A 12,890-nucleotide genomic window follows, 5' to 3' on the forward strand; every position below is an offset into this window, starting at 1 on the left:
ATGTCTATATTTGGCCACCCACTGACATTACCAACGACAACGATCCGCTCCTGCAACCCTATACTTTTCAATGGCACTTGTTGCTAGCCGTCTACCATTTTGACCGTGAATTTAGTAGTTCAGGATCGTTATGTAGGTTATCTGTTGGAATATTCCAGTATTCAATCTTTTTCTAACTTATTTGTAATGGTATGAATGGAACATGTAAGTTGTTTCCACATTTGAGGTTAGTTGTTTTGAAAAATAAAGTCCCTAGACATTGTATATCTACGTCATGTTAGATTGAGAAGTTGTAGGATAATTTTTGTAACTTATTCGTAGTAGTATGAGTGCCATCTATATGTTGTTTTCATTTGAAATCAGTTGTTTCACAAAATATCTCTGAGTGATCGAATCAGTGTATGTGTTTATCTTATGCTAGATTGAAGAGTTGTGTGATGAAATGAGTAATATGAGTATTATTGGAGTTTATAGACAACTCAATGTCATTTCCAAGGATTTAAATACAGTATAAAGCTAGTAATAGCTAGGAATGCAGCATCTTTTCTTCCTTGTGGAGGCATACCATTACAAATATAATTTTTTAAATATTCTATGCTAAATTAAATATAAGTATAACAATTATATGTATGTGATTCTTCTTTTACTATACAGTAATATCTTGTGAAAGAATCGGAGTTCCGTAGAGAAAAAATTTAACGAGCAGGAAGTAATATAATCTTTACGATATACCATAAGCGAGCCCTTCATTCACTTGTTCCGTATAACAGTTCCTTACCGGAAGTGTTTCTTTATTAAAGGAAGTAGAACAATGATGTTACTATGTGAATGAACGTAAGACACCAAATACACAATACGTACGAAAATTACAGAGTATTGCTAAAAAGTGTTCTCAGAAGAAACGAATCTCATAATCTCTAACTAAATTCAATGTTTCATCTAATAGGATAATAATTTTTTGAACTCAATGTTGACAGTCTTTTGTAAGTTTCTTTCCGCTCACGTAAGAGACAAACACGTTGTTTGACGTAATTCGATTTTAATTTAAATATGATATCACTTCTTGAAATATCTTTTATGGTTCCAATCTCGTTATATGTTACTACAACTGAGTCATATTTACTGATAAGCCAACAGTTGGGATAAAATGCAATTTAATTACTCTAGTTTGCATAACTGTTTCGAAATTATGTGGCTGGAATTTATTTACATCGTTTACATCATAGCCAATTAGCGAGATCACTAATCTTGATTACAAGACGATTAGTTCTACCCCTATCATTTTTATTTCCGGCAGTTAAAATACAATTATTTCCCAGCTTGCGTTCAAAATACTGACAATTTTCCGCGTAGATTAGAGCAAGCAATAAGAGTGCAGCTGATATTTACATAATTGCGAAATGTTCCATCGCGAACGAGCTGTAATTTATTTAGCCGCTTGGCAGTTCGTTAATCCAGATGACATCACTGGTTTCTCAGAAGTTTACACATGTTGCCGACATTTAATTTCAATTTCACGGCGTCATTACACGCCGCAAGCTCAATAGGAATGCCATCACGATGTCTGACGAAGTGCAATGGAAGATTCTTTCCGGTTTACTTCGCCCCTCTTGCTTGAATCATCGCCAATTGTAATATGTGCACTATACACAATTTTAAAAATCCGAGAACTTGGGAATCCAAAAATTAGAAAATTTAAGTACTCAAATATTTGATTATTCAGAGATCTGAAAATTCTAAAATTTCAGTATTTGAAGATTTGAAAATTCTAAAATTTCAGTATTTGAAAATTTGAAAATTCTAAAATTTCAATATTTGAAAATTTGAAAATTCTAAATTTCAGTATTTGAAAATTTGAAAATTCTAAATTTCAGTGTTTGAAAATTTGAAAATTCTAAAATTCCAGTATTTGAAAATTCTAAATTTCAGTATTTGAAAATTTGAAAATTCTAAAATTTCAATATTTGAAAATTTGAAAATTCTAAATTTCAGTATTTGAAAATTTGAAAATTCTAAAATTTCAATATTTGAAAATTTGAAAATTCTAAAATTTCAATGTTTGAAAATTTGAAAATTCTACAATTTCAGTATTTGGAAATTTGAAAATTCTACAATTTCGGTATTTAAAAATTTGAAAATTCCAACAGTTGCATATCTAGAAACTTGAAAATCTCAAAATTTGGATTCTAAAATTCGGATAATCAGAAATTTGCAAATTCAAACATTTGGGAACTTAAAAATTATTAAATTTAAAAATGTCAGTATTTAAAATTTGGAAATTCTATAATTTGAGTACTTAAAAATTATAAAATTCGTCAATTCGAAGCTGAAATGAACCGCGCTATATTTTTGCAACGTTTGAGACCCTTTTCATGAAAAATTGCACCTCACAGTACAGAGTCATAACATTTACACAATGACCCATTTGTAACAAACTGTTTGAATTCTTGCTCAGTTAAGAAACAACTACCTCGCTGTTAACCACAGGAAAATACTTATTACGATAATTATGGAAAGAGAATAATAATTTTACATGATCTTCCACACAATGTCATTGACATTTATAATGAAATAAAAGAAGGAGCCATATTACATTTTTAATTCCATAGGTCGAATAAATAACAGCTTATCTTTCGAAAAGTTTGTTCAAGGAACACCCTTAATTGCAAGATGTTAGTGAGTCATTCCGTTTCCTGCGGACGTTAATTGTTAAATTATAACTTTCACGGAACAGATTGGGCAACTTGTTACATTACGTAATTATCTGTGTTCTCGATCTCGAGAGATGAGGAAAAGGATAAACCAATGTTTCACAAATTGTTCGCGCGAATTCTTCATTGGCTGTCTTTAGGATCAAAAGATTGACGAACCCTATCACGAAACTCCATATCCATTAACTAAGACGATTGAATATTTTACTTTATCTCATTTCAGTTTAACAGACCATATTATTTCACCTAACCTGAACTAAATTTCAAAGAAACATTTTAGACGATGTATAACAATTTTTGCTTCACCCGCTATACTAAAACACATATTTTAGCATCTCTGGAAATTTTCCACTTATCCGCTATGTTTCCTACATCCCACGCTGTATACGGTATATTACAACTTGCAGATCGGTCTACCTGTGTATTACCGAGAATGTGGCCGAACGGAACGTGTTATTTCATAGAAAATGGGCATACGTGCATCATTTAGTCGAGAACATCACTGTGACTCGCGTTTCTGATCTACGCAACAACGTGGCTTGCGGTCCCTTTTGTAACTATCGCGTAAACTCCCACGTGCCACATTAGGCCACCTTTCATTCTCGAGTTAGAGGCACGAATTCACTGAAGAATTTACGTCGCCGGTATACGAATACAATGGACTAGAATTATCCAGACGCGTTTCGATATGAATTTCGATGAGCCATCTTATCAAACAGAAGCTGTCGACGCTCCGATATAGAGTGTCTTCCCATTTTATTGATGAAAGGCGACTTAAAGTAGAGTTACTATTTATGTGCGGTGTCTTTTATGTGCAATATCTTTAATATTTTTTATTGAGGAATAAAAGACGTTGCGAGTGAAATGTTTGTAAGTAAATCATGGTATCTTAAATAAAGAGAAATAGAAGGATAGAAGGATAGAAGGAGAGATGGAAGGAAGAGGAGAAAAGTGTATTTCATAAGAATCTGCTAAGGTCAGAGGACTCATCAGTTGCACTAACTTAAAAAGCATGTGCCCGTGCCATACACACCCTGATAAGAATGTTGAGACGTGATACATATTTACAATTATTGATAAATAGAAGAGAAAGTACTAGCGAGAAAGTATTATACGTCGGCGTAGTACGAAAGTGTAGGTAGCCATCTGGTGGCAGAATTGGGAGTGCCTCTACATGTTCTTTCCTTTCCAGTTGGTTAAATAACGTTTAGAGTGGGAATTCAAATATAATAGTGTTGTAAAAATAATTAAATTTCGTTAAAGTGAAAGTTGTTCAAGTATTAGAAAAGAAAGAGGGAACAGAAAGTGAGTTAAAGTTTTAAAATAACTACTTCATTTGCTTTGATTTTCATTGACACATTCAAGTAGTTGGAACGAGGTTAGATGACATAACCTATAAGTTAGCGGTTTATTAATTAATAAAATAATACAATTTTAACATTTATAGACAATTGTAAGAATATATATATATATAAGGAGAATATATGATCCAATTGTTTAAATATTTGGCATAAATTTATTCCATTTTTTGTTACTCATATAATTTGTTTACTTTTTCATTAATTATTTTAAAACTACGAATACTCTTTAGCGGAAATCACTTGCTAACAAAAATTTTCAGATTTATTAATTTCAATTATAAATTCCTCTTGAAATATAAATTAAAAGCTCATTTCTTTTAATTAATTGTATTCATAGTTGATCCAACAGAGTGATTCTTCAATATATCATAAATATCACACTGCTAGTGTGATTAATCAATATGCTGCAAATAAGAATGCTACAAGTAGGTCAATAGTATTTAAACTTAACAACTGTTTTTATTTGAATTGTGCTGTGTTTTTTTGATATTTGACATTTACAGACATGTCAGGTAAAAGGAAAAAAGTGACTGTAACCATAGCAAAGAAGTTGAAAGCTTTGTACAGGATTGATAAAGGTGAGCCATTGAGAAGTATTGCTATTGATTTAGGAGTAGGAATATCTACTGTTTCTGATTGGAAAAAAAACAGAAAAGAAATTGAAGATTTTTGTGCCAAGATGGTTTCTAGGGATAGCTTAGGCAACAGAGGAACAATTAAAAAAGCAAAGAATGTAACACTAGATGATGCACTGTATATGTGGTATATTCAAGAACTTGAAAATGGTATTCCTATGTCAGGACCTATCCTTAGAAAAAAAGCTCTGAGTCTTAATAAAAAGTTAGGTGGTGATCCTACTTTTACAGCAAGTGTAGGATGGTTAGGAAGATGGAAAGCCCGACATGGTATAAAACTGACCCTCTGTAATCAAAGTTTACTGGAGGATGCCATCACTAATGGCAACTCAGATTGATTATTATTAGAAGATGATATTGTGAGTGCACGTTTATCCACTCAAGATGAAGATGACATTCAAGACTCTTTTATTGATAGATGTCATCAAGAAGAAACAGATATCAACCACCTAGAAGCAACAACAATGCTAGAAAAATTGATAACTTATTTTGAACAACAAAATGACACCTTAGAGAATGATTTAATGACTCTACAACATTTACACAATCGTATATCAAAAAAATATTTGCTGACTCTAAAGCAGGAAACTACTGTTTTGTAAAATAATACTCTCAGTGTATAATTATTGTATATGTCTTTCTATTATACAATTTTTTAGTGTAAATAAATTTTGCAAATACATATTTTTTACTCTTGACCTACTGAAAATTATATATTGAATATTACATTAGTTTTCATGAATGTATTTAGTTCTGACAAGTTTATACATGTTTACTATAGAAGTAATCACTACCTTTTCAAATTTTATATTTATTTTAAAATATGTAGAAAAGATATTTTTATCAGGTAAGTGTCATTTCTTAAACCTTCAATTCAAGGAATTCAAACGCTATCATGTCAATTTCTATGAAAAAATATAAAGAGATTGTATTAAATGATAAAAGGTAAAATAATATAGATCGAAGCTAAGTAACAAAGATTTATATTTTTCCCTAAACCAGTAGCGCTCTCTCGATCATAAAATGGCACGTCAATTAACCCACTTTTTCTCTACTACATTCTTCGCCTGTAATAATAATAAGTAATTGAAAAGAAAGCATAATTAAATAGTTATTAACTATATCCTGTATTCAGCGAACTTAATCACTTTTAGGATAATCGAGCCATTTTCAATCAGTCAATCGATTTACCTCACCTAGTCCAATTACTTTTTCAATGACTATCTAATCGGCACGATAACTTAAAATAAGACGTTAGGGTGAATATCCTCCTGAATATTTTTTTATCACGCATTCCATCGTATCGTCTAGACTCTGGATCGAACGTTGAAACCCGAGAATCTCGATGGAATCGCGGCGATTCCAGTTTCTGCTCCGTCGCTCTGATTCGCTCGGCGAATTTCCAAGAAGTCTGCCTATGCCTCTCTAACGGGCCATTGAATTTCAGCAAAATTGCGTTGCGCATACTTCTTGCAGGTGGAAAAGCCCACGATCGACAGAATTCACCGTTAGATTATGAAGATGTTGCAGATTTTTGTACCCTCTTGAGCGGAAACCGAAACGGACCATTACATCACTGCTATGCGAGAAAAATTTCCGTTGTATAAATTGCTTCCTGTAAGAATTTGTATATCTTTTCCTGTCAATATTCTTTGATACTTCTTTTTTCATCTTCTTCTTTTTCTTGTTTCTTTCTTTTAATGGAGGTGTCCTATAATATGTACTGAATCAAATGTCTACTCAAGGTCATTGGAAAATGACCTTTACTTTTACCCTTGCACTGCATATTTTAATAATGAAACTACTGAAACCTTGATATTTTGGTATTGTGACTATTGATATATTTATATAAATGTATATATTAATAATCTAATAATAATCTAGGCATTTTTTCAGATTAATTATCACAATCTATTATCTTCAATATAAAATATTTAAATATAGTTGATAATTTAAAAGATAGAAGATTCATAAAAGATGGTTGCCCTGAGAGACCCTGCAGATGTTGGAATGTTCTCACCATGCGACACTTGTACTTAAAAGAGGGCTATATACATGCTTATATATTGATAGCATGAAGTGGAGTTTTTTCAGTGCACTGTGAACGAGCTGTTAAATACAGCGTGAAGACACCATTAAATGGGAACAGGAATGAAATGCTCGTAAAGTGAAATGATCGGTGAAAAGTGAAATGAGACCCTATCAGTATAATTTTTCTGTTTGATCATAGGAGAAGACGCATCGAATGATAATGAATCGTTTCACCGAGTTGAGTGGTGAAATTCGAATGAGGTCGATGACCAAAATGATACGCTTTTTACCTTGTCTAATGAAAGATAACGAGACTCAATTCAAATCCAAGATAGACATTTTAGAAAATAGAAAATGAAATGCAACGATATGAAAATGTGATAGGAAAGTCGGAAAAATTTATGGCTGTATCATATAATAGTATTTTCATCGTTCCTTTTGCATTCTTTCGAATTTACGGTCGAGAATAGGCATTGAATAATGATTTCACGCTACCAGGTCAGAGATAGCGCTGCAGCAAGCCAATTGAAAACAATTTATTCCTTTATCTTATCGTCATTCCTGCATTAATTACACGGAATGTTAAACGGTACAGATTTCTATTCACAGACGCCTATTCACTTGTTCATATTTCCCTTTCAATCTCCTTTTATTATTATTTTCATATTTATTTTCATAATAATGATATTTGCACTATTTGCTTGATAACTCTTCATTAATCTTCTTCACATACCAATACAGCAATGTTTCGTTCGATTGAAATAAAGATTTTGCCAATAATGAAGAGCCAGTGTTTCTTAAAGTGACTATAACTCGAATTATGTACGTCTCTAGTCAGTTGATTTTAAATGTTAATGTATTCTGTCGATTGTTTATAGGAACACAGTCTTAGTAGTAGAATTCGTTTTACCATCAGAATTATGACCAATGACTGGGATATAAAGTTTGTAAAGATATACAATGCAAAGAGAAAAACAACTCATTACCTATAGAGAACAACTATTATCCCCATATACATATATATTTTGCAAAATAGACATCTAAATCCCTCAAAATACACGGCTATAATTTATAAAGTTTTTACAGAAAACTACAAATTGATCATTTTAATTATTCTGGTCATTCTTATGCAAAACTTTGCTATATACATGTTTTTTCTTTTCTTTTTTTGGTAAGTGTGATAATCTGCAAAAATTTGGTCGTTAATTTTTTAAACGCTCTCTATTGCATTCGACAATGATTCCCGTAGTGACGTCAGAGGCGTGTAGAAAGTTGACAAGAAAAATCTACATTCCTGCATGCGTTCTGGCAGTTTTACATTCACCGTCGCGACGTGGCCGTCTACTAGAAGAATCCGACCGCGTGTACGCGCCAGATAAAACTCCGTTCCTTCATATCGTATTCTGTTGACGCGTCTCGACGGGTCACGTATGGGGGACTTACAACTAATTACGCCAATGAGAGATGTCGTTCAAGATGTACGGCCAAAATCTGCCTTTTGTCACTCGTGTCTCCGTTATCCGTATTTTGTAGCAGTCAAAACAACTGAGTGAGAAATGGCAACTTAAAGAAGACTACATGAATTGTACACCAAATTTGAAAGAAACTGTATATACGTATGTTCACTGTCAATTGTACATACATATATATACATTTATTTCATGCATTTTCGTCACGAGCAATTTTTGTTTAAAAATGTACGATAAAAACTCGATAATTAATTAATTTCTATCTATAAGAAGCTTCAAAAGCTATCTAGAATACAACTTATCCTTTCATCTTGTTTGTATCAAAAAATTTAGCTCAAAACGCTTAAAATAAAAATTGTAAAAAATTTAGAAATTAATTGAATTCCATTTGTAAGAAGATTCAAAAGCAAGTCAACATATAATTTATGTTTTCGTTTTAGAGCAAGAAGCAGGAGCCATTACTGTCCTACATTTCTCCATTCATGCATCCTAAATTCCTAGTTTCCTCTAGTTGCGTGGTAAAGCATAAAGACGGCCCCCACCATCGCGTAGTTTGAAACAGGTTGACGGTAATGGCGATACTCGAGTCGGCACAATAACATTGCACGCGAGAATTTTTTTCCCGTGGTCGTTCGTAAATCCACGATTGACGGAACGCGGGAGTACGCGTTAAGCCTTGAAGTCTGTAACCGGAGTCTTGGTTTGTTCGCTTGCGTCTTGAGTTCCAGGACTCGCCAAGGATCTTTCTCTTCGTCTCTTTCTTTCTTCCTTTTTCTATCTTCCTCGTTTGCTACGAGCGGGCTCAACGAAGAAATGGAGGGAGAAAAGGGGGACTTTGAGAGCGGTCCAGCAACTCCCCCAGAAAACGTGTATGTGCGCGCGCGCACGCATGAGATACGTATATACGTTTCGTTGTTAATACTCTAACTAACGTTGGATAGCGATGGGAATGATTATCGTATTTTACTCATTGTTTGGCATTCACAGATTCATTATATGTATATAAATTTGAAAATTAATTATATAATCTATATTATTAGTACTGCATGAAGAAGATGAAGTGTCAATATATAATTTATTATGTATTTAACTTGGAAACTTGTAAGCAAATCCTGCATAACACTGTATAGACATATATAGGATTTACATGTGATGATCATATTTTATGGTCTTTCAAATATTCTCCATATTGATAGCTTTTATGGTAAATGTTTACAAGTTATGTTTGACGAAATGTAAGTATTTAACAGGGACGACCTTGAAACGACTTTGAGCGGAAGAATCCTTGAACAAGTGTGCTCACCGGACGATACTGAATCTGTAACGCGTGTTTACATTTGCATATTAATGAGCTTCCAAACCGGATATTTTTAGGTTCTACTTTAATTATATTGGCTGGTGTCACGCGAACATGATGTTTTGGAAGCAATGTTTCTTTCAATCTGATAATTCCTCTCGGCGTTATCTCATGAATTACGCATCTCTATTTAAAAATTTACATCACTCCATAATCTCTATTATACAGCGTTTTTTCTCATCAAACATGTCACAACATTTCTATTATTATTATAACAAACAATATTTATGTATTAATATCTTATCAAGCAGTAAGATCCCCACGGTTACATAATCTAACATAATACATTTTGTCAGTCAGAAAGTCTATCAGTCCTACAGGGTTTGACATTATACATGGTATAGTTGGACGGAAGGCAAAAATAAGTCAACATTAAAAATACATACTCTGTTTAAATACTGCATTTCAAACAAATTTTGCATATTTATAAAAAGTTAACGTCGAATAAACTCAACAAATTAGCAGGCTTCGATTAAAATAAACAATCCTAAATATACCAATTTTTGCGTTACATTTTAAACAAAACCGAAGAAAGGTTACACCCATCGCTGACTTCACGCACACGACTTTCGCCCATCAGACGAGCATCGAAAGGGACCGCTGGTGGAGGGAACGCGAAAAGTACGATTGGTGGGGGGAAGAAAAACGACTCCCAAGACAAGGACGTAACGATAGGGAGGAAGTGAGAAAGACAGAAAAAAACGACATCCATTGAGAATTACGGTATTCGTCGAGTAGTGAGTAGAGGAACGGACAGAGTGTTGGAGGGGCTCATTAGAAACTCGAGGCAGTACGGCGCGGCGGCGCGCGCGTAATATTATTTCCTCGTGGAACGCAGGGGCTAAGGCTGATCAAATGCCGGGTACCGTTCGGGAAAGGATCGAAGTCCGCTCCAATTTCACGTGCAACGACGCCAGCGCCCCGTTATGATCGCTTCGCTTCCAACAGAGAGAAACTTGTTCCGACCGCGGAGGGAAAAGGAAAATCTCCACCGGTCTTTACGCTCCCTTATGCATACATACGTACGCAAGCGCGCGCGCGCGGTTTTCCAGCTGTCCGTCGAGCGACCTTTGCAAACGACCAGTTCTCCTCCGCGAGGAATTCTGACCTCGTAACGGAATGACTCTACGCACAAGCTATTAGACACGGGAATACGGGGACGTAAGATATCGTCACAAGGGGAAAGCTATTGCGGGACGGATATCAAAGTGGACTCTACTGTGGGATGCAAGAATGGAGTTAGGACAATCAGATCTTTTTTATATAAAATAAACGGATTGTTTATTATTTTATATTATATCATAGTGGAGGATAAAAGAATGTTTAAAGAATACAAAAGACGGAACAATTTCAGAAAAAAAATTTATAATTGATCGAAACAATAAAATTATGAATAGATATAGATAATATAGATGACTGTTACGAAATATTTAGTACAGCAAAGTTATTATACACAAATATGAACTTTTAAACTTTCTTTTATTTGACACTAATGTATTTGTTTCAGATTGTATTACTATACTTCTAAAATTGATCAAGCTGTGGTAAATTTTATGAATCATTGACATTAACGCATAATTTAATATTTGTCGAACACTTGGCTAGGTGTGATGTCAACAAGATTAACTATGAACAATAGAGGTATCAAATAATACAGTATATTCATATCAAAATATCCCCTTAATAATTCACTTTATAAATCCTAACTCTACTAGCATTTTGGACATCGATATTAATTTGTTAATGATATGGAGCATGTGTAGAAATGTGATTAACCAAAATATGCAATTGATATCATCCTAACCTCTGAATTCATTCCCATCTATGATCTTCAGATTCATAAGACGCAAATGCAGATGTGATAACGTCTTCCAGTGGGTGGAATAGCGATGCTGATTGTTGAAATTTGAAATTCGTGAAACGAAAATACCGCCATTATTTTCTATTGCAGAATTCATGTTCGAAGTAACAAAATGGAATAAAAAGATAAAAAGTTAAGCTGATCATACTTATATCAATAAAGTAATAAATGAAGTAATATAGAAGAAAATTATGTACTTTGAAATTAGTAATCAGTTACTAATCAAACAAAATGATGTACACGTATAATACGTCATCACTTAGGGATTACAAAGAAAAATTCTTAAGAAATGAGGTTCACTGCGAATGGAATGATGATGATGAGTGGTAAAAAATTTAAATTTCTTTCGCACGATTTCCAGGTATCGAATAAGGCCCTTTGTTCCGTTTTAAGCGATCCTCACGCGATCCTTCTAGTTCCCTTAACCTTGCGTTCTTCGAATTTCTATGTATATATAGTTATATTCAATATATATTAAAATCTCGCTCTCGTTTCAAAAAAGAAGATTTTAGATATTGGTAGAAATATTCTAGCATAAAATTGAAATAACAAATCACACGTATCAAAAGTGAGTCTTTCATAGCTTCTTCAACCATGTGATAACTTTTTAATGATACAAGAGCACCATTGGATCGAAAATGACCTAAAGCGTATAGTAGTATTTAATCTCCCAATTGATGAAAGGAAAGCAAACAGAAAATAAAATGAAATAGCAAAAAGTATTGCGTTTGTATAATATTTTTAAGAGGAAACTAATAAAGGTACCAAAAATGGCAATACAAAGAGAAAGCGCATATTCGAAAAAAAAGAAAACGAATTAAAATTAACGTGACACTCGAAAAGGCTAATATCGAAAAGATCAAGGATATCCTTTCGATCAATGCGACGAGTTCGCAAAGATGTCAGTGTTATGACGAAAGAAAGCCTTAAAAGAGCAAGAACTTTCGTACACGATTTTTTGCTACTGTTGAAGCGAATCACTGGATCCTCTATATTTTACACGAAATGTCCCACGTGACCCGTCGACCTTTGCGCGCGTAAATTTTCTGTTTGCCGACCAAGCAGTTCGAGGATGATAAACAAACTCGAAATCCTAATCTAACCAGACAGTATGCAGACTGTTTAGTATTTTTCTTCTCTTTCATTCGTACGAAATCTGGAAAATTTCGTTCTAATACACATACAGTAATTACAAAAAGTACGTGCACATAACCATTATTTTGCAAATAACCATCTTTTTATCAAGTTGAAGGTTCCACATTTCATTTCCGTAGTATTAAATTTTTGTAGTCATACTATTGGATAATATGACACTTAATATACTTGAATTTAGTTAATTAGTATACAAATACTATAATAAATACAATGGTGTGTAAGCACTTTTTGTAGTTACTATATGTACCAATGTAAATCGAATGTACATTGGACTAGATCGTTCGATAAGACACACGGTACGATCGATCGT

The 12,890-nt window shown here is 33.4% G+C and overlaps 2 protein-coding genes and 1 long non-coding RNA gene across 3 annotated transcripts in view; 2 read left to right on the top strand and 1 right to left on the bottom strand.

Annotated features, from left to right (window-relative positions):
- LOC126924812 (spectrin beta chain, non-erythrocytic 5) overlaps positions 1 to 12,890 on the bottom strand; it is a 57,422-nt gene that overhangs the window by 44,199 nt on the left and 333 nt on the right. The gene's annotated exons all lie outside the window — the stretch shown is intronic.
- On the top strand, positions 3,178 to 5,405 carry LOC126924819 (jerky protein homolog-like). The gene is given in 4 exon segments (XM_050739717.1): positions 3,178 to 3,845; positions 3,904 to 4,016; positions 4,410 to 4,497; positions 4,576 to 5,405. A coding segment is annotated over 1 exon segment (732 nt). The 5' UTR covers positions 3,178 to 3,845; positions 3,904 to 4,016; positions 4,410 to 4,497; positions 4,576 to 4,577; the 3' UTR covers positions 5,310 to 5,405.
- On the top strand, positions 8,861 to 11,614 carry LOC126924826 (uncharacterized). The gene is made up of 3 exons (XR_007713719.1): positions 8,861 to 10,802; positions 11,072 to 11,205; positions 11,400 to 11,614. It is a non-coding gene; the product is annotated as an uncharacterized LOC126924826 (long non-coding RNA).

The sequence above is a fragment of the Bombus affinis genome, chromosome 15 (genome assembly GCF_024516045.1).
Source record: "Bombus affinis isolate iyBomAffi1 chromosome 15, iyBomAffi1.2, whole genome shotgun sequence".
Lineage (NCBI taxonomy): Eukaryota > Metazoa > Arthropoda > Insecta > Hymenoptera > Apidae > Bombus > Bombus affinis.